At 49.0% G+C, this 27046-nt stretch overlaps 1 protein-coding gene and 1 long non-coding RNA gene across 2 annotated transcripts; both read left to right on the top strand.

The window, feature by feature from the left end:
- Positions 1–9795: 9795 nt before the first annotated feature.
- Positions 9796–14108, top strand: RAX (retina and anterior neural fold homeobox). Its single transcript, XM_054724350.1, has 3 exons — positions 9796–10072; positions 10381–10631; positions 13283–14108. The coding sequence occupies exons 1-3, from the start codon at positions 9796–9798 to the stop codon at positions 13775–13777; spliced, it is 1023 nt and encodes a 340-aa protein (XP_054580325.1). The 3' UTR covers positions 13778–14108.
- Positions 14109–17363: 3255 nt separating this feature from the next.
- Positions 17364–26868, top strand: LOC129150960 (uncharacterized). The gene is made up of 4 exons (XR_008557753.1): positions 17364–17515; positions 22904–22989; positions 25860–26010; positions 26498–26868. It is a non-coding gene; the product is annotated as an uncharacterized LOC129150960 (long non-coding RNA).
- Positions 26869–27046: the final 178 nt, after the last annotated feature.

Raw genomic sequence — 27046 nt, 5'->3', positions numbered from 1 at the left:
ATGATACTTTCCTTTTAGCTATAAATGTGGCTAACATGGAATTTCAGCTGGGAATGACACAGAACACATATCTGCTTAAAGATCTTCAGGACAGCCAGAAAGAAATAAAAGCAAATGGAATTTTCTCTTTGATTTCCTTCCTTAGAGGTCAAAGTTTCACCTAGTCCAATCATTAGCATGACTCCAGAGCCCTTCAGAGAAAGATGTGGAAGGTCAAGGTGCCACCAGGAGCCCAGGCTTCAGACTCACCAGCAGACAAAGACCACACCACCCCTACTCCCAGGCTCCTTAACATTGTTGATGTTTTTCATCAAGTGTGGCACTTGGACAGTTGGAAGCCAAGGGCCAGTAGTGGGGATGTAGTAAAAGATGAGGTATGAAGGCAGAGTACAGACTTCATCAGCCCTTAGCCTTGTAGAGTATCATAGGAACCTCATGAGTGGATCATACAATATTCATGCTTCCTGACTGGCTTATTTCACTTAGCACAATGTCTTCAAGGTTCATATCTGCTGTAGCATGTATCATAAGTTCTTTTCTTTTTAAGGCTGAATAATATTTCATTGGATATACTAGTATATGCCATATTTGGTTTATCCATTCATCCCATCCATGGACACTTGGGTTGCTTTCACCTTTTGATGATTGTGAATAAAACTACTATGAACATGAGTGTACAAATATCTATTCTAGTCCATGCTTTCAATTTTTTTAGTGAAATTTTGTGGGATTCCACAAGAAGTAGAATTGCTGAATCGTCCTTAGATTTTTGTCTTCATTAGAAATAGCGGCTTGGATACAAATAATATTAAATGTAAAACTGTAATTGAAAAATAGAAATTTAAATAAAAATAAAATTAGAAATATTCAAACTTCTAAAGTAGCACTAAGTCAAAAGATATCACAATGGTAATTCGAAAATGTTCTTACCTCAATGGTGAGGGGAATACCGGGAGCTTCTCTGAGTTGTTGGCAGAGTTTTATTTATTCACTTGTGTAAAGGTCTAGCTCCATAATTTGTGAGGCCTAGTGCAAAATGAAAAGGTCATGGCTGTCTCTGCAGTCAGTGTAATCTCCTTTCAAAGGGATGCTGAGTGGGAGCCAGATGTGCTTCCAGATGCCAAGGAAAAGGTTGTTGAAGAACAATTATGAATTTTAATATTTACAGTATAGCATTAAACTAAGGACAGGATCCTTCTAAAGGTGTTGCAACACCCATGAAGCTGACCTTGCCTCTCTATTCACTTTGTAATAACTCACTGAGGTGTAATTTATGTTTTAATCACTTTTCTCTATGTGTGCTATACTGCACAACAAATATATTATATATTATATATATATATATATATATATATATATATATATATACACACACACACAAACACAATCCTCACCTGAGGGTATATTTTATTAATTTTAGAGAAGAAGGGAGAGAGAGAAACATCAATGTGAGAGAGAAACATGGATTGGTTGCCTCCCGTACGAACCCTGACCAGGGATCAAACTTGCAACCTGGGTATGTGCCCTCATTAGGAATCAAACCTGAGACCCTTCTGTGCATGGGATGACACTCCAACCAATTGAGTAACACTAGCCAGGACATAAATTTTACATACACACACACACACACACACACACACACACACTGAGTGGCCAGATTATTATGATCTCTGAACACATAATAATCTGGCCACTCAGTGTATATCCTATATAATAAAAGGCTAATATGCAAATTGTCCCCTCAACCAGGAGTTCGATCAGCAGGCAGGCCGGCCAACCGCCCATGTGCCCTTCCCCTGGCCAGGCTGGCCAGACCCGACCCATGCACGAATTCATGCACCAGGCCTCTAATATATATATACTGAGTGGCCAGGTTATTATGCCTTCAAAGATTATAATAATCTGGCCACTCAGTGTGTGTGTGTGTGTGTGTGTGTGTGTGTGTGTGTGTGTGTGTGTGTGTTTTTAAAGAAAGAGCAATTTGGGGAACTACAAAATTATGCTTGGAGTTGCTGCTAAGGTTCCAGTGCAGATGCAAGAAAAAAGGGTCCTTGCATTTTCTGTCTGTCCGATTGCATCAGCCAAGATTGAATGGGGGAATACAGTGGAGAAAAAGTTATGCTTGGAGAATGTTATAAAATTAGGTATTGTACAAATTAAATTCACATTCAGAAATCTTGTAAAATGTTTGCCTTTAAAAAATAAAAATAAAAACACGTTTACTGTGGAAAAAAATCCAAACCTTACCAAAACTAGAAATATAAGTACAACAAATCCACATGTACCCAAGTTTAGCTTCTTTGCCCTAAAGTGCTGCTATCCTTGGGACACTATACTATGTTGTTAGAACTTCGTCTGTAAACTGACAGCATCATTCTTAGATGATGTCTAATTCCTGGAGCTGTAGAATGATAGCATAAATGTACCAAGCGATGCTTGCTCATTCTCTTATGTCATTTCAGAAAACCTTTAAACATTTCCACGTTGTGCTTCTTTAAAGCTCATTCCTTTAACTTAGGATGCTAACTCGGTAGTAAGTGTGGTAAGCTCCTGACGTTTGAATGAAGACCCTTCATGGGAGCATCCTGAGAGCCTTATTGAAAGTATCTGGAGGGTAAATGGGGCTAATTAGTTGGGTCAGGACATATAAGATCAGCATTTTTAGGGATTAAGGGGTCAAAGGAGAAAGTATGTTAAAAATTGACAAACGAATGTCTATAAAACTGCTGTCAACTGTAAAAGTAAACTAAAGCTATTAGCCTGCAGTAGAATTGCAGGAGCCACTTTGGGAGTAGAACAGCATTCCCTACAATGCTGCTTCCCGCTCAGAGAGAAGAGGCGGGGCCTGAGTGCGCTGCCCTCCTCATTCCAGGAAAATGCACATCAAAGGCGGTGGAGGAGACCCCAGCCAGCGCTGATGCTAACAAGACTGGAGCAGACGCAACTGGCTTTTGAAAACGATCAAATGATTTCTGTGGCCTATTTGGGAAGGAAAGCAAAACAGTTTGACATTTTCCAAACACCTGGGAAAGAATTAATCTTGATGACTGACTATAGGAATGTGGAAAAAAAAGTCCCCTCGTGTTAATTAACGGCAGTGTGAAATCAGACAAGTTACTTAACCTGTATCCTCATCTGTAAAATAGAGGTCCTTGCAGTTATTCGTTCAATCAACCACCACTATGTGCAACATATATTCCGGATTCCAATAGAAAAGTTCCAATCTCATGCAGCTTAAATTCTAGTGAAGGTAGATGGGTAACAAACAAGTAAATCAATAATAATAAATTAGTTTTGGAGAGTGGAAGGTGCTATGAGAAAAATAAAATTACAAGAAGGATCATGTATACATTTGGGGGCAGGCATTTCAAGGAGTGAGAACAGTCTGTGCAAAGGTCCGGAGGCAGGGAGGGGCCTGGAGGATTTCAAGACGAGAAAAAAGGCCCGGGTGGCTGTAGCTCCTGAGCAAGTTGGGGCAGATAGGAGAGTGGCCAGAAGTGCTCAATGAGGCTATTTGAGAAATGGGGAAGGGGTAAGTGTTATAGAGCAGTGCACAGAGTTTGGATCTTATCCTAAGTGTAAAAAATAGTAAGCCTATGAAGGGTTTTATGCAGGGAGTGGCATGATCTGATTTATATTTTTGCAAGATTATCTGGCTGCTGAGTGGAGTGGAGAGTAGGGAGCTAAGAGTAGCAGGAAGGAGACCAGTTAGAAGGCTAATTCAGTAATCTGTCCAAGCAAGATAGGACGATGGCCTGCAATGTGGCGGAGGTGCAGAGGAGTGTCCGGATATGAGAAATATTCCAGAAATAGAACCAAGGGGGTGTATTGAATTTGGGTGATACGGGAAATAAAGCATTGTAATAACAAGGACCACCATAAGGTGCTGTGAAAATAGGAGAATGGGCTCCCTAATTTTTTTTTCCAAAAAAAAAAAAAAATAGGAGAGAAGAATCCTGAAGATGGCCAAACTCACAGTGGGGGTGGGGTGAAGGCTGTTACAAAGTGGGCATCCCTGGATTTGTCCTCTTGCACTCTTAAGAGGATTGACTGGCTTCAAGACCATCATCCCCTTGAGATAAATGTCTCTGGTGCTTCCCCTAGACACTCTGAATTCAATTAGTTTAATTAGAAAACAAGTAAAGAGGAATTATCGTAATATGGCTTTGCTCCCAGCAACTCAAAAAAAGCCCATTTCTTTGGCAAGAACCCAAGTCTCCCTCTTTTATTTACATCATCTGAGATCACAATGTAAATATTCCTTTGAAGGGGGGGGGGGCTCAAAAAGGTAGACATCTCTTACCTAATAGATCATGTTAGTTTTAATAGTAATACTTTCTGATTTTTTTTCATCCTTTAATGGAATGCTAGTAAATATTTAAAACCCATTAATTGGGGGATGAGGGAATATGCCCTGATTTGTAGTGTTTGCCAATATCTGTGGTGGGAATCTTCCCACTGTGGCAGATTTCAAGCTAATAACATGACGTCACTGAACCCAGAGCTGGAAGGAGGTGGTAACTATAGTCTCTCATGGCCAGTGGCTAGGAATATCACTGTTTGCCAAAATGCCATGCAAATCTATTGCCAAGGGATTCTTTTTCTTCCATAAAGTCTGCTTGGACTGGCAGCAGCTGCAAAAGCAAGCTCAGGACTGTGGTAATCCGGGTGGTCAATGATTGGGAGTCATGTAAAGAGTAACTTCATAACAAACATATTCCTCCAGGTTCATACGCAGACTTACTCCGAGTCCCAGCATGGGACACCCAAGTGTAGGATCCAGATAGCTGAGCATGGCATGGTAACGCCTCGGTGGCCTAATAGAGAGTTGGGGAGCCCAAGTCCTGTCACAGATGTTCTGTTTCATCTTGGGCAAATCCCTTCGCTTCTATGTCCCCCCATTTCCACATCTATAAAGGAAAGGTGAGGGCTAGAGGTGAGAGCGCCCACAAACTTCCCCCTTCTGAATCTTAGAAAGATGTCTCTGAAATAACAGAAAACTAAATCGAGATCCGTTTTATGATGTTGTTCCCCAAAATATCGTCATTGGGAAACAATGAGAATGCCAAAGAAGCAGAGACGTCTTGCTAATTACCGGCTGGTCTGCAGAGAGCGGTGGCCCCTCTTCTTACACAAAAGGAAGTCTTTCAAACAGGGCATTGCTGCCTGGAAACACAGCAGCTCCCAACTGCCCTGGTTTCCTCTTGTGATCAGATGAAATGTCTGTTCCCACACACACATCCAAGAGGGCTCTCGGTTCAGCCAGAAATGCCTACGTGGGCCCATCTCTTCACTGCTTCATGTATGTTAGCCACAGTTATATGATGGGATTATTCACTGCAGTATCCTTATATCAGCACTTGCTTCAATTTAGTCTGAAAATACTAGAGAACATTCAGATTGTCATATTGACTCATAAACTGGTGTGTAGGAGAAGTTTGTCATTTGTGCCAATGTAATGAATGTCATCAAGGATATGCATTATTAGTTGTCTATTTGTAAAAATGGTGTTTCTGATAACCACCTCAAGAATATTTTCTTTCTTTTAAGTTTTATGTTATGTGTATCATTGTGAACTCAGATTTAAGCATATTTATTTATTTTTATTGATTTGAGAGAGGAAGGGAGTGAGAGAAACATCAATGTGAGAAAGAAACATTGACCAGTTCCCTCCCGTACATACCCTGACCAGGGATTGGCTCCACAACCTAGGTATGTGCCTGGACCAGAATCGAACCCGAGACCTTGCAGTGAACAGGACAATGGTCCAACCAACTGAGTCACATCAGCCAGGGTTGTTATATATTGTTTTGTGTTTTTTAATACATATATATTTTTAATTGATTTCAGAGAGGAAGGGAAAGGGAGAGAGAGATAGAAGCATCAATGATGAGAGAGAATCATTGATCGGCTGCCTCCTGCACACCCCTACTGGGAATCGAGCCTGCAACCTGGGCATGTGCCCTTGACCAAAATCGAACCAGGGACCCTTCAGTCCACAGGGCCAGCGCTCTATCCACTGAGCCAAATCAGCTAGGGCTATATTGTTTTTAACTCTAGAATATAGCATTTGTTGAACTTCAGTGTGTGTGTGTGTGTGTGTGTGTGTGTGTGTGTGTGTGAGAGAGAGAGAGAGATGATGATGATGATATGAGTTATGCTTTGCTTTGGCTGAAACTGCAGTTTAGTTGCCTTCCTGAATGAACATGGACTAGTGGGAGGTGATGGTCCCACAAGGTGGTATGAGACAGGTGGAGTTATTCCAGGATGAAACCATATCTACTAAGGGGATGACCACACAAGACAATCTATTTGTTTTATATACTTTATGAAGCAATAGCCCTTAAAGCGACATTTTTTTTTTGCTCAAACCTGAAACATCACTTCAAGGGAAAATTCCTAGAGGCTGTGGTCAAATGGCATGAACTCACTTTGTGACCGTGCCCCCTACCCGCCCAGTGCTAAGGGAACTCTATAGACACTCATTTCTCTCAAGAGTGTTGTGGTGAAGCCATCTGCCTAGAATACTTCCAGAAACAGGCCCTCCTGCATGTACCCAAGAGAAAAGAGCCTCTTTATGCTGCCACTCCACAGAACTGCTGCTTGCATTTAGATTTTGTTTTGTTAGGACTCACCAGTCTCTATGCCCTTGCTCCCCAAAATCTTTCTCCCAACTTCTACTGTCTGTATTGTGCTTCCCGCGTTACACAGAGCCTCCCTCTCTTAAGACACCCCATACCCCAATCACTCCACTCTCCTCACTTTTGGAAATGTTTCTCTGAGCTATGCCTGGTTTAAAGGGGCTTTAGCTGTGTCTCACTCCGGCCCCTGTGGGGTGGGTGGGAGGGGGAGTTTTCTTTGATCCACCTAATGAATTAATGAATTAAACAGAGGTGGAGTTCAGAAGCCAGGCTCCTTACTTTTGCTGAAGCTGGGCTGCTTAGGAGCTGGCGTAACTGCCAGAAAATTGCTAGAAGAATTAGGGACACGGCCGAGTCCATTCATCGTCCCTAATCGAGTTCTTGGGAAATACACATGTAGATTAGCCCCTAACAATGACCCCCGGCTGATTGCTTGGAGTACCCTCCACCATGCCCACAATGGTATTGACTAGCTCTTTATGTCGCTCACAAAGGAAGCCCCAACCTCCCCTTGTCCCGCTTTGCCCTGTTTCCCCCCTAGTCCCTCACTAGTGGCTGTTGTAGTCTTTTCTGCTCCCCACCCCCCAGCCTCTGAAATAAACAGTAAATAAAAGCCAACCTCACCTGGGCCTATTAGGGAGAGCTGGGCAGTTCCAGAGGGAATTAACTTTGGAAAACAAGGCGCTAAGCCCCTTAGCGTGTGGGCAGGAGCTTAAGGAAACGCTGCCAATCTTTGTTTAACGGTGATTATAGAGATCAGTTTAATATTGGACAAGTTTACATAAAAAGCATTCTCAGTCAGAGGGGAAACCGAAAACACCAATTAATTATCCCTAAGGCCGCCTCTGGTCACCGAGGCCTCAGCATCCCAGCACCTGCTCCATGTAACGGTACATGGGACCTGGTGAGGTGCCAGCAGGCTGATTTGGGGCAGTGCCTTTGACAGCCTGGCAGCCTGAGGAGAGCCTGGGGCGGGCTCCTTCACCTGGTTGTGGTGGGATCCTCTTCAGTCCGCCTGGACTCCAGCGCCTCTGTCTAGGGATTCTGACTTCACTTATTCCTACCTCAGCTTCTTAGATGTAGGATTCAGTCTCTGGGAAGATGCCTCAGGCTAAGCTGTGCTTTGATTCTTTCCAAACATCACCCTCTTCCTTAATAATTACGAAAGAGCCACAGCTGGAAAACACTGGACAAGGCGTCAGTAGGTCTGAGTTCTAGTCCTGACCCTTCCACTTAAAAGCTGTATCCTATCACTTTGAGACTCTGTTTCCTCTTCTGTAAAATGGGCACAAATATATATACGGTCCAGCTCACCTCACAGGGCTGTGGGGATCCGATGACAGGAAGAATGTGAAAGGATTCTAAAAAGTATAGTGATCTGCAAGCACTACAAAACACATATTGATTTTCATTAATTTAGCGTTTTCTTAAAATTAAAAATAATTGAACTTGAATCAGTTTCTGGCTGCTTCAAACTCACATGCTTGCTCTTTAACTTACCTTTTTATGTTTGTATTAAAAACAAATAAAGCGATGGGTGAAATTAACTTCCCTCCATTTACCCATTTAAGGATCCTTAGCTTAGTCACAGGTCAATTTCAATGTGGAGGATCCAAAGATAGGCGTTTTTCTCTTGTTTCTTCTGTTGTCCTGTCTCCCAGGCTGGGCCTTACGCTCCTCAAGGCCAGGGGCCCTGGCCCTCCCTTTCCTTTGTGGGGCTGACAGGGCTTGCGTCCGAGCTGGACCCTCAGAAAGAATGCAGGAAACGCTTTTCTGAACGCAAAGGGAGGGGACGCCCCTGGGTGGAGATCAAGGCACCTGCAAAGATTTGTAAGACTCTCCAGGTCCTTTCCTAAAAGTCGTCGGCTTTTCAGGAAGCATTTAAGTTCCGCAAAGGCTGGTGTCCGCCTGGGGTCTGGCCTCAGCCAGCGGTCACAGCACTGGGAATGTGGACCACAAAAAAAAAAGCACCCCTCTTCCCCCTTCCCCCAGAAATCATCTTTCCACTTGGCCTCCGAGCCGCTCCGGGCCACAGAAGCCTCGAGGGGGTCTCCCAAAAGGAAAGAAATGCAAGCGGTTATGCCTGTAACTCCCAGAGAAGCTGGAGGCCTCCCCCACCCCTCAAGGTCCCTCCGCAGTCAGCCTGAGGTCGGGTCCTCTCCTCCGCCTGGGGAATTGGTGGGTGGGGAGGGTTCCCGCAGGGCACAGTCTGAGAGAGTGAGGATCTCCCGCCGGACTGAGCCCGGCAGCGCGTCCGACTCGGGGCCTTCCAGTCTCCTGCTGGGCCAAGGGCACTGGAGGTCCCGGGCCTGCGGGCGCAGAGGGCACCCCCGCCTCGGGGCCGGTGCCGGAGTGAGGGAGCCCGCGCGCCAGTCGGAGAGGAGCAGTTAACACCGATATACAAAGTGAACCCCAAGTCGGGCTTCGGACTACGGAGCCCCAAGAGGATTGCCGTGGGGGTACAAAGGGGGACAGAGAGGGGAAATTAAAACGGAAAAGAAGGGCGGACTGACTTCCATCGCCGTGCAGTCAGGAAGCCTTTCCGAGGGTCGCCCCGGGCGCTCAGCCCCGCGCAGGCAGGAGCCTAGGGAGTGAGGGAGGTGAAGGGGGAGGTGAGTCCCAGGAGGAGGGAAGCCCAAGACCAAGAGGTGAGACCAAGGGCGTCGGGCCCACTGAGGCAAGGCGGAGGGGTGTGGGGGCGCCGACCCCAGACCCGGGTCCCCAGGCCTGTCGAACCCCACCGCTTGCCCCGGGGTGTGTTTGGAGTGTCCGAGGGAAGAGAAAGATGCGAGGTGCTGCCCCCGCCTGGGGGATCCGCCCGCTCCGGGGCGGGGGTGGGGGTGACTGGGTCGGGAGCCAGAGGGGAGGAGCCGGGGTGAGTGGGCTCGCAGCCTTTAGGCCCCGAAGCCCCAGCTCCCGGGAGTCGCACCTTCGACTCCGGCAGTGACCCAGGCGGCCGCGGGCCGAGCGCTCGCCGCCCCCTCCAGCAAGCGCAGCTCCGCCGGCGTCGCCCGCCGAGCTTGACCTTGGGTCGGTAGCCATCGGGTTGGACGGCCGCACAAGGGAAGCATCGTCTTGGAGCCTCTTCTCTGTCTCCAAAGCAGACGGCGCTGCCGAGAGCGCGGGCCGCGCCCTCCTGCCTCCCGCTCTCCCCATGCACCTGCCCGGCTGCGCCCCAGCCATGGCCGACGGCAGCTTCTCGCTCGCCGGCCACCTGCTCCGCAGCCCGGGCGGGAGCACCTCGCGGCTGCACAGCATCGAAGCCATCCTGGGGTTTACCAAGGACGACGGGATCCTCGGCTCCTTCGCAGCGGAGCCGGGCGCCGGGGGCACCAAGGAGCGAGATAGGAGGCCGGGCGCGAGGGCTGCCTGCCCTAAGGCGCCCGCGGGAGGCGCCCCGCCCTGCCCGCCGCCCGCTCCTGAGTACGAAGGTGAGTGCGCGCCCGGGCTGCTGCGAGGCCCCGGGGAGCCCCGACTTAGAAACGCTGCAGGACAGAGAGCCCTGCCTTACTTTTTATCAAGGCACCTGGGTGCGGGTTTGATAGCAGGGGCTTCCGATTTGAGTTCAGAGAAAGCTTAGGGGCGCCTCGCAGCTCTCACCCGGACCTCCCCCCCCCACCCTGCACCCGCCCGGTCGTCTCGGAGCCCGCAACTGGCGGCCAGTGCCCAAGGGTAGGCGGGGTGGGTCCAGGGAGACTCCCGGGAGTGTCTCTGACCTTCCGGGGCCCCGCCGTCCCAGGCCCCCGCCCCTACTGCCCCAAGGAGCCCGGGGAGGCGCGGCCGAGCCCGGGGCTGCCCGTCGGACTCGCGGGCGACGCGAAGCTGTCGGAGGAGGAGCCGCCGAAGAAGAAGCACCGGAGGAACCGCACCACCTTCACCACATACCAGCTGCACGAGCTGGAGCGAGCGTTCGAGAAGTCCCACTACCCCGACGTGTACAGCCGCGAGGAGCTGGCGGGCAAGGTCAACCTCCCCGAGGTCCGGGTCCAGGTAAAGCGCCCAGGTCGTCCCCGGGAGGGCCCGAGCCCAAGCTGCAGCCAATGCTCCCTTGAGTCCCCGGAGCGCACGCATTTATGATGCCACTTTTCCCATCGGCCTTCCTCGGCTGGGCTGGCCAGAGCCCCAAACGAGCGTCACAGATCTTCTTCAGTGCGCCCCGCGCCGTCCTTGGGGGCATTCGGTGCCAGTTCACAGTTCCCCATCCCCTTTGCCGTCTCCGTCTTCGGAGCTAAAAGAGGGGAATTGGGAACCGCGGGCCAGGACAGCGCTTTAGTCGCAGCCAGGATGGGGTGTGTGTGGAGGGGTGAGTACTGAGTAGAGAGGGAATGTAGGCAGCAGCTGAGGGTCCCCAGATTGGGACCCCGAATGCCACCCTAGTCGCCCTCTGCGATTACCCTGTTTAAAACCAAAAACCCCGTCTTCCTGCGAGGGGCCTGGCGCCTCGCAGTTGCAACTTTCCGTGGATTTGTTTAAGGACCTGACTTTTGCTTCTCTGGTGCACATCCAACCAAGCTTCCCTCTGCTGCGGAGGCCTTTTCCTTTTGCTGTAAAGGGGTTTTTGCTTTAATTAAAGCTGAATTATCTTTAATCCCTGATCATTAAAATATTTGAAAGCCTTAAATATTTGCTAGTCATCTGTGAAAAATCTGGGAGGATTTCCAAATTGGGAGAGTTTACAGAGGCCTGAAAGGAGTCACTGGGAACAAGTTTCACTGCATGTGAAAGGCCGGGGAGCTAAATGGGGTGTGGGTGTGTGTGCGTGTGCGCACGGGTGGGCTGAATTCGATTTCCAGGAAGTGAGATACTCAGATGGCTGGGGCTTTCTGCCTTGTCTTAAAAGTAAAAGGGGACGAGCTCTTGTCATTGTCTCTTCTGCTCAATTTGAGGGTTTAAAGTAACGAGTAGATGTCACGGTTTTAAAACATAGTTTCCTAATGTGGCTCAGGATTAACTGGCAAGGACAGTTCAGTTTCTCCTAAACGGGGGCAGGGAGGCTGCAATGGTTTCATGGGAGGGGTGGGCAAATTAGCACCTGCTGTGCAGGGAGGCCGGCTGGCCGTAGGAAGAGGAAAAGCGTCAAGTGAAAGATGAAAAAGAGGAGAGCCAAGCCTTCCAGTGCCCCTTCGGGGATAGAGGCGCGGCCGCTCGGGGGCTGCCTTCCTACCGGAGGCCGCCTCTGTCCCACTTTCCTTCCTCCCTCTTTACTCGTCCTCTGGCTTGTCCTCTGGAGAACAGTGTCTGTGACTTCTCTGTGACCACAGGGCCAGCACAGCGTCCAGAGTTTGGTGGGTGCTTAGTGCAGGGCTACGATGTCATCAGATGGGGGTGGGGTGCTAGGCAGGGTCTCCAGCTGTGCTGAGGCAGCAGTATGACAGCTGACTCCCCAGGCCTTTAGCCCTCCGACTGGGGATGCAGGATCCATCTGAAGACCATAGCTGGTATTTTGGGGGATGGAGTGGGAGACATCCTGAGAAACAGGGGACCAGAGGATGGGAACCCTCACCCAAATCCCAGCCTTACACACACTTGCCCTGCTCTGCTCAGGTTCTGGTGGCTCTTTTCTCAGTTCCCCTGGAGGTGCCCCTCCCCACTCTTATGGACTTACAACTGCTTTCTGTCTATAAAGTCACATCTACCCCCCCCCATTTTCCTTCATAAATATATCACTGAAGCCACCAGTTTGTCCAAAGTTCTTTCTGGATACTCCACTAAGCTAGACCAATTCTCCCCAAGAATTGTTTGTTTCTGAGGATGCTAACTGTAGTGAAACCCTAACTGCACCCTTTCTTGTGATTTTATCAAATCAAGCATGGATGTTTCATTGTTAAGAGACCAGACTTCGCTCTGGCATGCACTTTCCATATGTAAAGAAAAAAAAAAGACTTGAACTCATCGAACCCATCTTAGGGTAATGTCAGAACTAACTCCACAAAGTAAAAGTAGATATAATAAACTATTATAATCATCAAAAGCCATTTATAAGAAATATCAGAAATTCTAAATGAATATCAATTAAATAAAAATAAAAATCTTACCAAAGCAGCAACTCAAATATACTTAGGATAAAGCTAACTCACACTTTTCTAATAGTTATCACCACCAGTTATTCGTGGAAATAATAACTGTATTTTAGCATCCAGTGGTGCCAGTTACAGTGCTTAGAGTATTTGGTTTATATACATGTTTATAACAGCGACAAAGGGTAGGTAAAGCACAGAAAGTCTGATGGGGGGCGGGGTGGGCTACTGAGAGCTGAGCCACACAGGGCGGAAGCAGAGTCTAACACGCAGTGTCAGGAGGGGCTGCCAACGAGCAGGTCACAGAAATGGGTGAGATCTGGATTCCAACGCCCCACGGTCTGATTCCAGGGTTAACTGCACTTTTTTGGAAACAGATACAACCATAGCTATCGGTGAGATAAACAGGGACAAGTGTGGCACAAGGAGACCCAGAGAAAAGAGAGGAGGAGGAAAGAGCCAAAAAGGACCAAGGAAGAGGACAGATAATGCGAGTAGGGAGTGAGGGGGCGGGGGGGGGGGAGGAGTAGGTGCGAGATGGTCGCGCCCCAGTTTTACTTGGGGGGTGGGGAGGAGTGAGCTGGCTGGGCTGCAGCTCCACGGCCGCTGTGCCGCCTTCCGCAGGTGTGGTTCCAGAACCGACGGGCCAAGTGGCGACGGCAGGAGAAGCTGGAGGTGTCGTCCATGAAGCTGCAGGACTCGCCCCTCCTCTCCTTCAGCCGCTCCCCGCCCTCGGCGGCTCTGGCGCCGCTCGGGGCGGGCTCTGGCGGCGGCGGCGGCGGGCCGGCGGGGGGCGCCCTGCCGCTGGAGTCGTGGCTCGGGCCGCCGTTGCCGGGCGGGGGCGCCACGGCGCTGCAGAGCCTGCCGGGCTTCGGGCCGCCGGCGCAGAGCCTTCCCGCCAGCTACACGCCGCCGCCGCCGCCCTTCCTGAACTCGCCGCCGCTGGGCCCCGGCCTGCAGCCTCTGGCGCCGCCGCCGCCCGCCTACCCCTGCGGGCCCGGCTTCGGGGACAAGTTCCCGCTGGACGAGGCGGACCCGCGCAACAGCAGCATCGCGGCGCTGCGCCTGAAGGCCAAGGAGCACATCCAGGCCATCGGGAAGCCGTGGCAGGCACTCTAGGGGCGCGGGGACCAAATCGGGCGCCAGACAGCCCTTCTGGAGCCGACCACGAACCGCAAGCGTGCACCCCTTCTCCCTGGGTCCCCCGACGGCCGCTCCTTCCCCGTGCAGCCTGAAGCTGCAGCCAGGCTTGGGTCTTGGGTGCGCGTCTGTTCCTGACTCAGCCCGGAGGACTGACCCTCAGGCCGACCGAGGCCCCTTAGCCACCCCAAACCCCCAGAGCCCCCCAGCCTCGCTGCTGGAGGGGGAGAAGCGAGCGGCCCGGCCATGTCCGAGGGACCCAAAGCGCCTGACCTCGGCGGTTCCCTGGCGGCGTGGCAACCCCAGATAACGACAACTGGGAGGAAGGGGGGGGAGGGGCCGGAGGGCGGGGAAATAGGGTTTGAAGACTTGTTTGTATAAATAGTTTCAAAGTATTTGAGAAAGTATTGAAAATTAAAGATTTACTTGTTTTGGTTTGACTCTAGTTAAACGCCCCCGGGACTGCGGTGGTGGGAGGAGGGTGTGGGTGTGAATGGGAGAGGGACTGTGGAGTGGGCCGGGGATGGGGGCGGGGGGCACGGAAAGTAGAAGAGTGCGAGGAATCGGGGCCCCTGTGGTACCCTCCGGGAGCAGTGTGCTTCCGCAGACGCTGTGTCCCCACCCTGGACAGTGTCCCCACCCTGGACAGTGTCCCCATTCCCAACGCGGCCGTGTCCGGGCCCAGAGCTGCTCCTTCCCTGGCGCGGCAGGGCGCGTGCGAATGCGCGGCGTTGGGGTGTTTGGAGCCTAAGGCTCAGCTGCCTATGCGCTCCCCCAACAGTCCGGCTGAGGCTGCCACTTTGAAGGAAGGACCCCCCAATGGGAAGCGTCTGCACCACCTTCCCAGGGGGAGAACTGAACCTGAACACTCTCGAAGCCCCTGGCGGCCCGGCCTCCCTCTTCCCAGTGCGCCGCGGCCAAGGCCCCTCTCAGAGCATTGTCCAGGTCACCAGGTCGGCGCCAGCCCTGGTACCCAGGGTCCATGTCCTCCATCCTCCGAATTCCCGGAGCGACTTTCCCTTTCCTGAGCCCTGCGCCTCTCTCTCGCCCCTTCCCCCAACTCGCCCCGCACCCTCTCCCCCCCTCCACCCCCCCCCCCCCCCCCGCACCCAGCGGTTCCGGTTAATCCACGCTGGGAATGTGTCCTGGAGCGCTCTGTGCCCAACGGGGAAGGCGCGTCCTCGCGGGGCATTGTGGACAGTATCTGCAGTTCTCTGGCACCGGCTCTGCGGTGGAGAAGGAACCCGGAGGTCCCCGGGGCTTCAGAAGCTCCCCGGGTTCTCACGGGTAAAGGAGGGCCCGGGACTCCCAGGCTGAGAGGCTGTCGTATCCGAAATTGACCCTGGAAGCTGGGCGGCGGGTCCCCTAACTAGGCTTACACCCCGAAAGATGCCGCCAGAGCTTAGCATCAACCGCCTACCGTCTGTCGGAGGTTAGCACGTTAGTAACCACCCAGTCCCCCGCCCCTTCCTAGTCAGAATGAAGCCCACCTCTGGGAGGTGGGAAAGATGGAATGAGATCACCTGTAAGTCTTTTGTATAAATTGTCAATGACCCGGCATGAAGCCCTCCGCGTTGTGGGCCGTTTCTCTGATCCCCGCAGCATCCCTGCGCTGCGCTGGGCTTCCTAAAACCTCCTTGGGAGGATGACTGTTCCGAGCTTGGGGTAGAGGGTGTCATTGCGGAACTCAGGCCTTGCCACGCCCGGGTTCGAGAGGCTGTGGCATACACAGGGCTATGTATCCTAGCCCTTCCTCTGGTGTCTTGCACATAGTAGGTTGGTCAGTAAGCATTTATTTAATCGGTTGTTTCCCCCCCAAGATATAAGAAGGAATACCTGTGCTTTCGCTCAAAAGATGTTCCTTGGGGGAATGGATGAAGTGGCCCAAGTGATCTCAGCTCTTGGCAAGAAACAATAGGTAAACTCGATGAATGCATAAGTAAATTTCTTTCAGGTTGGCCTGTCCTCTTTCATTCTTTAACACCTAGGAATAATTTATTCAGAGAACGCCCAAATTCACTGCCCTCTCCCTCTGCCTGCCCTCATTATTCTTATAGTCTGGGCCCATCCTCACATCAGCATTTTCTTCACTTTTCTTCGATTATTTCCACAATTGTTCATTTTGTTTCCTCTCTGCCATTTTTCTTTCTATTCTTTTTAAAAATATATATATATTTTCTTGATTTCAGAGAGGAAAGGAGAGGGAGAGAGAGCTGGAAACATCAGTGATGAGAGAGAATAATTGATTGGCTGCTTCTTGCACAACCCCTACTGGGGATCCAGCCCGTAACCTGGGCGTGTGCCCTGACCAGAAATGAAACCATGACCTCCTGGTTCATAGGTGTGGCTCGACCACTGAGCCACACTGGCTGGGCTCTATTTTTTTTAATCCACATTTTTTCCACCACCTCCTTCTCTTCCTTTACTATTTAGTCCAGTTTGAGAGTGGATATTCTGCTAAACCATCTCTTTAGGTATCAACAATTTGAGCCATTTCAACTGGATTTCAGGGACAAGTCCTTAGGAAATGATAATAAAATTGCTCAAGGTTAATGATCACTGGAAAACTATGTGCCAACAGGCTTCTAAGCGGTTTACATCTATCTGTTGACTCATCGAAGACTCACAACCACCCTACCAGGAAGATATACTTAGCCCTATTTTATAAAGGAGGAAACTGAGGCACAGAGAGGTTGCCCCAGTTAGCAGCCTTGTAATCTCTGGAGCTGTAACAACCACAAACTGGGTCCGTTCCCCGTCATAGTGCCCGCCCAGGAAACATTTGCTGAATAAGTGCTCCTTATTCAGTTCCCAAAAACAGCTCGTTAGACCACCTGGAAACTGAGATCCTGAGAGGTGGGAGCGAGCTGTGAGTGCTTTCCTGGGAATCCTGGGGAGAGCTGGACCACACCCCAGTCTCAGCGCCCCCACCCCAGGGCAACTCCAAAGTCGGAGACTCTTGCTGCCGGCTGCCCCCGAACTGGTGCAGGTGAGACTGGAAGCCAGACCTTAACTCAGACTGGAGGTGAGAATGGCTCCTGGCAAGGAGCTTTAGAGCCCCGGACAACCTGAAGCGCTTGGGGCCGCTGCTCACGCTCAGGGCTACAGAAATCGCTTTGCGGAGGCGCTGGCTTCCAAAACTAGACTGAGCTGGCTCTGATTTGGGGCGGGCACCCGGGACTCCCGGGAAAGGCCTCCCCAGTAAGCCCGCATCACTTGGGAAATGGTTGTTGAGTCTTCGCAATGAGCCTGAGGGTCCACTGAAGGGGAACCAGAACCAGTTGCGAGTGGCCTTGCAGGGTTCGGAGAGGAAAGACACAGCGACCAGATGGAGGCGGGCCTTGATCCAGGCCCACTGGGGTCCCGTCCATCATAGAGGGAGGCTTGGCGACCCTTTCCCAGAAGATGACGTCTGCTCTGGCCGCGGGAGGCAAGCAGGTGAGTCAGAAGAAGGGCTGTTTTGGGCTCCTGGGAATCCTGTTGGGCGGCGCCCAGGGCGGGGCGCTAAGAACAAGGGGGCGCGCGGGGAAGGACGCATCGAATTGGACCGCTGGCGACTGACCGGCGGAGTCAGGCGCAGCCCTGGTCCCGCACCCCGACCGTCCGCCGCGCTCGCCCGGGACCCTCCGCTGACCCTGTGGTCCCCAGCCTGTGCGGAGCCGGCCACCCGGCTCCCGGCCTCCAGCAGTCTCCCCCGCGGGGGTGGGGGAGCTTCAGGTTCGCGATTTTCCCCCGGAGGAGTCTCTTCCTGGACACCAGGGTGTCTTGTCCGTGGTGCGCACCACGGCTCCCCGCCTCTGGGGCGATTTTTTCTCTACCGCCAGGTCGCGGGGGACTGAGGGCTCCTCTCTCCCGCTCGCTTGTCTCCAGAGCCGAGGGGTCCAAGACGGCCCAGGCCCCTGGAGCTCTCTTTACTGGGTGTCCTGGGGCCCCGCGCTGCAGCTCCAGGCCCGTCCAAGCCGTGCATCCATTAGGGGTTTCCCGCTCCCGGAACCCCGTTCTGCCCCCTGCGGGTCCGCGCTCCCACCTCCGCCGCCCTGAGGATGGTCAGACCTATTGTAGGTGACGGGAGGACTCGGGGAGTCCTTGGGAGGGGCAGGCTGCCCCAGAGGTCAGCAAGTGAACTGGGCAGCCCCGCTGTGTGCAAGTGGAAGAGTTACCAAACCGGGGAAGACAACCCTGCCCGCCCCCGCCCCGCCCTAGTGAACCTAGGCTCCCGCGAGTGGAGGGAGGGAATCCCGATCCTGGCCTCTCGCCGCCGGATTCATCGGTTCATTGACAGTCTTCGCGGAGACCTTGGAGAACCCGCGTGAGGGAAGCGGGGACAGTAGGGACTCCGCTTCCGAGGAGCCGGGTCCCTCCTGCGGGCAGAGGAGGGTAGGGACGTCAAGGTGTGGACCCAGCCGCCCTAGGACTTTAGCATTTGAGGTGCTGTCAATGCCGCCACCCTACACACACACACACACACACACACACACACACACACACACACACGCACACACGCACAACTCCAGCCCCAGTCCCAGGACCAAGAAGCTGGCAGGAAAAGACTTTTAGGGAAGATAATAAGAATGAGAATTTGGCATTTCCTCTGCTCCGGAAGCCAGAGTCCGCCCCGCCCCGCCCCGCCCCGCCTGGGAGCTCAGCCTGCGTCCTAAACCGCCTGGGAAAGGGGAGGCTCTGCCGCGCCAAAGTGGGGGGGGGGGGGAGGCGCAGGACCCTTCAAAGAGCCCCATGGCGCACTCAGTGCCAATGTCGTCTTCTTAATTGGGAACTGGCTCTAATGATCTGACCTCAGTTTGTTAACTGCACAATAGTGGGCAGAGTTAATGACTCATTCGTGATTAATTTCTTAACTGCCTTAACCGCTCACTGTAAAAGCCCTTTCCTAAAACTGGATCAAATCATCTAGATCCTTGGCCAAGTCTCACAGCCTATATAATTTTATTAACCAATGTAACCCCAATAAATTCAATTAGAAATTCCTTTAGAATCCCATAAATCTCGTGACATGTAACTACTGGGCGGGACACCATCATGACAGGCAGCTAAGCTACCTGACTGGGTTATATTGCTACGGGCAGCTACTACCAGGACAAGCAGCTACTATTGCCAGAAGCAGCTATTATCAGGACAGGCAGCCACTGTTTCCAGAGGTAGCCACTATTGTGAGAGGCACCTGCTGTCACGAGTTGAATACATTATGGCGAGAGACAGCCGGTCTCTCCAGAGGCAGCTACAGAGGCCAGGCTTCGTCAGGAGAGGCATGATAGGTAATAATAATAAGGGACGAAATATAATATGGTCTCGAATGGGGAAAAGGCAGCTTGTGATGACACAATAAGATATAATTCTTGCTTCCTTCCGAAGAATGGGGTGTAGCCATTGTTTCCTGCTGCCCTCACACACTGCTGGTGGAAATGGGACCTGGTGCAGTTGCTTTGGAAAGCAAAGCTGGCCCTAGTTGGTTTGGCTCAGTGGATAGACAGTCAACCTGCGGACTGAAGGGTCCCAGGTTTGATTCTGGTCAAGGGCACATGCTCGGGTTGCAGGCTCGATCCCCAGTAGGGGGCATGCAGGAGGCAGCCAATCAATGATTCCCTCTCATCATTGATGTTTCTATCTCTCTCTCCCTTCTTATCTGAAATCAATAAAAGTATATTTTTTAAAAAGAAAGCAAATCTGGCAATTCTTCAAACTATTAAATATACTAGTATGTAGTTACTATATCACCTATCAATTCTGGCCAAGAGAAATGAAAACAGGTCCACACAGAAATTTGAACGTGAATGCTTATACCATCATTTTTCATAATAGCCAAAAGGTGAAACAATCCAAATGTCCATCAACAGTTGAAGTAATAAACAAAATGTGGTATGGACATGTGGTGGATTATTATTTGACCATAAAAAGAGACAAAGTACTGCTACATGCTACGACATGGGTGAATCTTGAAAACATTATACCATATAAATGGAAATTTATATGAAAACCCAGGTAGGAAACCCATAAAGACGGAAAGTAGATTCATGGTTGCTTTGTTCTGGAGGAGGGGCAGGGGATGGGGGACATAGAGGGTGATAGGTAAAGGATATGGGATTTCTTCTGGAGGTAATGGAAATTTCCCTAAATTGCCTATGATGATGGATGGTTACACTTATCTTTGACCCAACTAAATAAGTGTACTCTTCATGAGTGAATAGTATGATATGTGAAATCACATCTCAATAAAGCTGTTAAAAAACAAGTCTTCCCACAAACTCTTGCTGCTTCCACCCATTTCAAGTACTCCCATTGGAATAATTTTTCTAAATACCATTTTCAACGTGTTGCTCTCTTGCCAGATGAAACTTTTCCAAGTCAATAAAGATGTCATCAATTCAACTAACATACATTGCATGCCCACTATCTTAGGCAGTGATAAATACATCCACACACTTTTTCTGCCATTTCAAATTTTAACTCCTCTTTCTGCCTTCAAGGCTTATCTGCATGACTTTCCCATTGGCCTTCTCAGAAATAGAGACCCTCTGCTCTACACAAATGACCTTGACTGTGGCTTGCTCTCCCCAGTTCCTCCGCTATATTATTGCTCAAGGTGGACAACACCTTTTTTTATCCAAAATAACAGACCAGCCTAACGCACCAGCTCTCCTGGAAAAGAGGCAATGGCTTAAATTCACACTGTGAGCTTGTTCCTGCTATTTCACCTAGATGAATACTACATGCCCTCTGTCTAGGTCACTTTTTTCTTCTTTCCTTGAAGTTTTCTATCCCTAGTTCAAAGCACATCTCCTTCCAGAAGCTCTCGTGGTTTTACATACCTAGTCTTTTCTTACTTTTCCCCGATCGCTCTGTGATTCCTTCCTTAATCCCTCCCCCATCTCTTGCCCTTTTATAGAGCAAACAAACCCTCAGTAAATGTGACTGCCTGGCAGTCGACCAAAAGTCTGCTCAAGACTCAAGGGTTAGCCTGCTAAACTTTGAACTCAAACTCAAACAGCAGCTCTCCTGTCTTTCCTGTATTTTGTTTCATTTAGGGTAAGGAGCACTCCTGTCAGATTACTATCATAGAGCCATGTTTGGGTTCCTTGTCAGGAGATCACAGGATCCTCAGTTCTGTCACGGACTTGACATGTGGCCTCAGGCAAGGCGGTCTCACTCAGGCAGAAGTTCTTTGCCTGTAAGACCTAAGGGCTGGACCAGAGGACTTGTAATAAGCATCCTCTCAGCGCACAATGCTGATGCTCATTCAGTAACTTAGCTGAGGGTGCCACCTGATGGCTACCTTGAGAACTTCACCTGCTGGTTGTGCACTGGAAGTTTTCTAATAAAATGCCTCCTCCCGGAATCGCCAGAAATGAATGAGAAAGGCCTTTCCTCAGCCTAGGAACGCCCTCCTCTCTGAGTCCTCCCAAGTCCAGGGGCTTGATGATGCCCATTGAGTGGAAAGCTTCCCCTTTTCCTTTCAACTCCCCCCTCTGACTCCCCCACCTCACACACACACCAGGTCAACCCAGCCAGGGGGATTCTTACATCATTAAACACCTTCAGAGAAACCAGGGGGCCCAGAAAGCTTCTGCTTTTATGTTCTCATGCCCTTCCATCATTAAAGTTAGGCAAGAATTGCTTCTAAATTATGTACATGAATCAAACGTGATTTACTAACCTCTTAAACCTTTCATGAAAAAATACTTGCATTTTAATAGAATGAGCCCTAAAGGATGGCAATTCTTAATTCAAAGTCAATTAATTAAAATAATTATATTAAGGATAGAATTTTATATTCCTGGGCAGTAAAAATATTTTATACATGGTATCCTCTTCCTGGTATCCTTCCAAACACAGCAACTACGTAATAAGTTTAGGCCTATCATTAGACATTATATACTATTAGTGCCCTGGTGCACGGATTCTTGCACATTGAAAGAAAATTAACTAAAGGTGGCTGGCAGGGCAGGACTGGGTGAGATGGGCTGGACATGCCCTGGAGCCAACCTCCTGAGGTCCCTCCCCTGCCAGCTGCACCTGGGGCACTGTCATGGCTCGAAGGTCATCTGCAGAGTGAGCAGGGTCCCTCCAGCAGGTGGGGTCCCTCAGCCTGGCCTGCAGTAATTGGGCCAAAACCAGCTCTTGGACATCCCCTGAGGGGTTTGTATTGTGACAGGGCAGTTCTCAGGTGATGCACCCAGGAATCGGGCTCTCTCCTCTCTGGTACAGAGTGCATCACACCAGAACCACTGCTGCCAAGTCACTGCAGCTTGGCAGCTCCTGTGTTGAGCGTCTGCCCCTGGTGGTCAGTGCGCATCATAGTCACTTTGACATCCTCGGATAGTCAAAGGGTCACTTAGCCTTTTATATATATAGATAAGATTTCCACTCAGGTTAGTTTCTAATACCTGGTATTTAATACCAAGGTATAAATGACTTAAATATCCTAGCATACCAGCCAACTAGAAATATTTACATTTTAAAGGTGTATTTCTGGAGATATAATGACCAACCCAAAGAATAAATCTTGAAGAGTAGAATTTAAGTGTGTAAAAAATTGGGTAGGTAGATGCTTTGAGGTTTAGTGACCTTTATGGCCACCCTCCAATTAGCACAAGTGACCAACATGCTGGTGATACTTAAGGCTCATGGGCAGGAAAGGATATTAGGAACTGCTCTAAGTTCCTAGACATTCACTGTCCAGGAAGGGAATTATCTTTTTGGTTCTGGGGTATTTGTAGGAGACAATGTGATGTAGTAAAGTAGAACTTGCTTTTGAATTAAAAGAATGGGTCTTATTCCTGTTTTTTTTCCCATTTAAAGACCAGATGCCCCTGATCTAGTTCTTAAATTATATAAATGAAGTTACTAATCTGTATAGTGTGCATAATATCTATCTTAAGGGTTGCTTTGAAATTCTAAGGAAGATGATCTATTTGGAATTCCCAGGTGTGTCTTCTGCTCATGCTAAAGTGGTATCTGCTCCTTGTGTTATAGGGAAAATCAAAGGCACATCTTTCCATCCTCTTTTTTAAAGAGACCCATGGCATATGTTCAAGGCTAAACATGGTTTTCTGAGACTGCACCTTCTCATTTCCTATCTTCTCTTCCCAGATATTATGCAAAAGAAACAAAACCCTCAAACACCACTGTCAGTGAAACTAGAAGATAGTTGTGACTTGAAGATGAACAGAAAATGTGTAAGTGTGACCCAAAATTGCTGAGATTGTCATGGAAGCTGTGTGGAACAACAGGAGTGAGGGGACTACTCCAGGAGACTTAAGAAAAAAAAAATTGACTCCAGATGGACTTTCTTTCAGGAATAGAGGCTGTAGACAAGTCACTCTGAACAAAGAAGAATTCAGGGAATAGTATTCCTTCTTACTAAACTATTAGAGGATGAATGTCAGCCAATCAAGAGATGATTAAGGATAGTTCAGCAAGAGAACTGTGGGTGAATGCCATCTACAGAACAGAGTGGAAGCAACTGTGGGACTTTGTGTGACAACAAAAAGTAAACGTTATCTGTATCAACAATATAGAAATGATGCAACCAACCGAGAGAGAGAAAGAGAGAGAGAGAGGGAGAGGGAGAGAGAGAGAGAATGAAGGAAAAGGATAATAACTAGAGTCAATTTGCTGATTGCCATCTATGTAATAGCTCGAAGTCAAATAACTTCACTAACAAGTAAAAGAAGTGTAAGTGTACTTAATAGTACAAAGCTAAATACAAAAAAAAAAAAGGTAAGTGTACTGACTGATATTGGGGGAAACAATATTATCATTGTTCAGAGTAGGAAATGAATAGAGACTGCCTGTAGAAATAGATGTCCAAAGATACTATGTAAAGGTATACTTTTTCAAGGTAATCACTGAAACAAAACCACAAACTTTTCTAAATATCTGAAAACTATATACACATATGGGAGGGGGAGACAAATTAAAAAAAAAAATGAGGCCTAGCTGGTTTTGCTCAGTGGATAGAGCGTTAGCCTACGGACTAAACAGTCCCAGGTTCGATTCCGGCCAAGGGCACATGCCCGGGATGCGGGCTCGATCCCCAGTGGGGAACGTGCAGGAGGCAGCCAATCAATGATTCTCTCTCATCATTGATGTTTCCATCTCTCTCTCTCTCTCCTCTCCCTTCCTCTCTGAAATCAATAAAAATATATTAAAAATGAATAAATAAATAAAATAATTAATTAATTAAAAACAAAAACAAAATGCGCATCTATAATGCTAAAAAGAGAAATTCACAAAAAATATATTTTAAAAAATCTTGGTTGAGTTCTACTAGAGACTAAATCCGTAAGTCACCTCAGCAACCATGTCACTGCCATGGACTTTCTTTCCTTGATTATGTTCTGGGAACCTCGGGCCTGCCCAGCAGTGCCAGAAATGAGGCAGACTTGGAATTACTCTAGTGATGCACCCCAGCCATAACGGGAGTCTTACTGTCACCTGACCTGCTAGGATGCCTGTAACACATTTCCTTTACATTTAAAGTAGTAAATTGCTCCTTGTTTAAGTGGCAAGTGATTGGGATTGCATATTTTGGTTTTGGTGAACCCCAAGTAAAGAGAGTCAGCCCACATGGTCCAGAGAAGAGGGAATAAATCAAACATGAAGCCCAGCCTCTCAGCAAAGAGGCAAGCGGTAGGAGGGGTGGCAGGAGGCCCCTCGCCCTCCACTGCCTCATCGGGGTCGAGATTGGACACAGACATTTATTGGTGCCTTCAAATATGACAAAGAGATATCTATCATCTATCTATGTATCTATGTATCTATGTATCTGTCTATCTATCTATCTATCTATCTATCTATCTATCTATCTATCTATCTATCTCTATCTCTATCATCTCTCTGTCTCTAACATTTCACCTATCAGAATTATATAGGATCTCTTGAAGTCTTCATGCAAATTCTATCTCTCAATGTCATTATCCAGAGAACAGTGAAAATTTCTATTTGTGATGTTAAAGACTCCAGGCAATGATTGGTTGGTTCTATGAGAACTGTGCCCTCCGTCATCTCAGAAACACATAATCAGGTGGAGCAGAGCGGAGAGAGGTCAAACTGGGGCTTGACCACACAGGCCCCAGGAGCTCATCAATATTCTGTGTAGGGCCTGCTGCTTGACTTGTTTCAGGAGACAGTGGGCACTTCAGCAAACAAGTATCTTGGGAACAGATGGTCTGATCCCACACTCTGCACTAGATTCTATTCCGGTTCTGTTCACATAGTAAGAACTGCTCACCAGCAGCATGTCAGAGTGAATGGCATTGCCTAGCAATTTCGCCTCTTTTTTAACAGTCTTCCTTCCTTCATCCAGTGACCAGCAGGGAAGGGGTGAATCTTCAAAGTCGGCCAGGGAAGCAAATATTATGTGGCAAACACCCTTCTAAAACACTGCACACACACACCTAGAGAATCACAAGTGTGAGCAGGAATTTCAATATATTGTCGAACAAATCATGGAGTAGTTCCCTTACCCCTGGCATATGTAACAGTTAAACGAGGATCACCAACTCAACGCCTAGAGTGGGCAGGCAGGTCATGTAAACAAATAAAGCAGGCAGGGGCATAACTAGGGTGTGGTGGGGACTGTGGCAAAGTGGAGAATGTGGGCCGAATCTACAGGGGCACTGTCGGGCACTGGTTGTCTTCAGGGAAAGTAGACCCAAGAGCAGGTCTTCTAACTTTGCAAAAACTTGCCACCTGGATTTGTGTGTGAAATCTCTTGGTTTTTTACATGTCTGTGACTGGCTAGTTCTAATTTTTAAAAAACTTTCCAGGCAAGCAGCACCTCTACAGGTAGCATCTGACCAGCAGGCTGCCAATTCCTGACTACGAAGTAAATGGTTTTTCACGTTACTCATTCTTCTTGTTTTCCACATCCTCGGAAGTTAAGTGGGAAGAAAGGACTCTACTCAGGCTTTATTTTAAATTCAAGTTCATGTCGGTTGTCCATGTGGCTGTCTGTAGCTGAGGCATCTTGGGAAGTTGTCGGGCAGAGGAGAGCACAATTTGAAGCTCTCTATTTCCTTTTCATTTCTGTTTATTTCGGCAGTAGAGCCAGAGGAACAATTACGTTGTTACAGTAACAGCCACTTGTCTTGCAAGACTAAGAAAGGAGTAACGGATGAAAGAGGCCCAGACCAGAGAGAGGAGCAGCCTGCCAACCGAAATCACAGCATCAGTGCTTCGAGCAAGAGAAACAGGTAACTGCTTGCTCTTAAGGACTCGTGGTCTTAAAACTATCAACACGACTTTACATGAGCATCTGGGAATGGATAAAACCCCACTTGTTCACACTTAATAGCAGTGACTAATTTTTGAAATTGCTATACTGGGTGAGGTCACAAGAAATGACTTTCATGCTGGCTGCAGTCGCGGTTGGACGTCCATCCCAAATCAATTTCACACTCCTGCCTTACTCCGAGAGCCTTGATTTAGTGTAGGTTTCTGTCCTTCCTCCCACGGGACTCATTGGCAAATCCTAATTGGTGAGGTCAGCGGTCTAGTTCCCTTTCGTTAGTGATAGGTTTAGGGCAGGCCTGTGACTCGGCTGCTCATTGAGGTGTGAGGGATTTAGAGGTTTCTGGGAAAGGACTCAGAGCTATTAATAAGGCGAAGCCTAAAAAGTGATGACCTCCTTGCTTCGTTGCATGTTGTCTCATCTGGATGCGACACCTGGAACTTCGGCAGACCTCTTGTGGCCATGAGAGAAATCAGCCTCAGGACAAACCTGAACCATGGTGGCAGAGTGGCAAGATGGAAAAACCATCGTGCCTGAAGAAATACTGGAGTCACCGAATTAAGTTGAACTAAACAACCCTGAATCCCACCTCCCTCAGGATTTCTTTCTTTCTTTTTTTTTTTATTAAGGTATTAGATGTGTACATATCTTACCATTGCCCCACCCCACCCCACTCCCATATATGCCCTCACCCCCCAGAGTTTTGCGTCCATTGGTTATGCTTATATGCATGCATGCAAGTCCTTTGATTGATCTCTTATCTTCCCCACCTCTCCCTAACCTTCCTGCTGTAATTTGACAGACTGTTTGATGCTTTACTGCCTCTGTATCTATCTTTTTGTTCAAGTTTATAATGTTCTTTATTATCCATAAATGAGTGAGATCATGTGGTATTTTTCTTTCATTGACTGGCTTATTTCACTTAACATAATGTTCAGGATTTCTTGTATATGAGAGAGTAGGTATTTTAAATCTTTTACACCATTTTTACTAACAGC

This window comes from Eptesicus fuscus, chromosome 12 (assembly GCF_027574615.1).
Source record: "Eptesicus fuscus isolate TK198812 chromosome 12, DD_ASM_mEF_20220401, whole genome shotgun sequence".
NCBI classification, from domain to species: domain Eukaryota; kingdom Metazoa; phylum Chordata; class Mammalia; order Chiroptera; family Vespertilionidae; genus Eptesicus; species Eptesicus fuscus.
The sequence above is the reverse complement of the archived record's forward strand: the minus strand, read 5'-3'. Positions and strand labels throughout refer to the sequence as shown.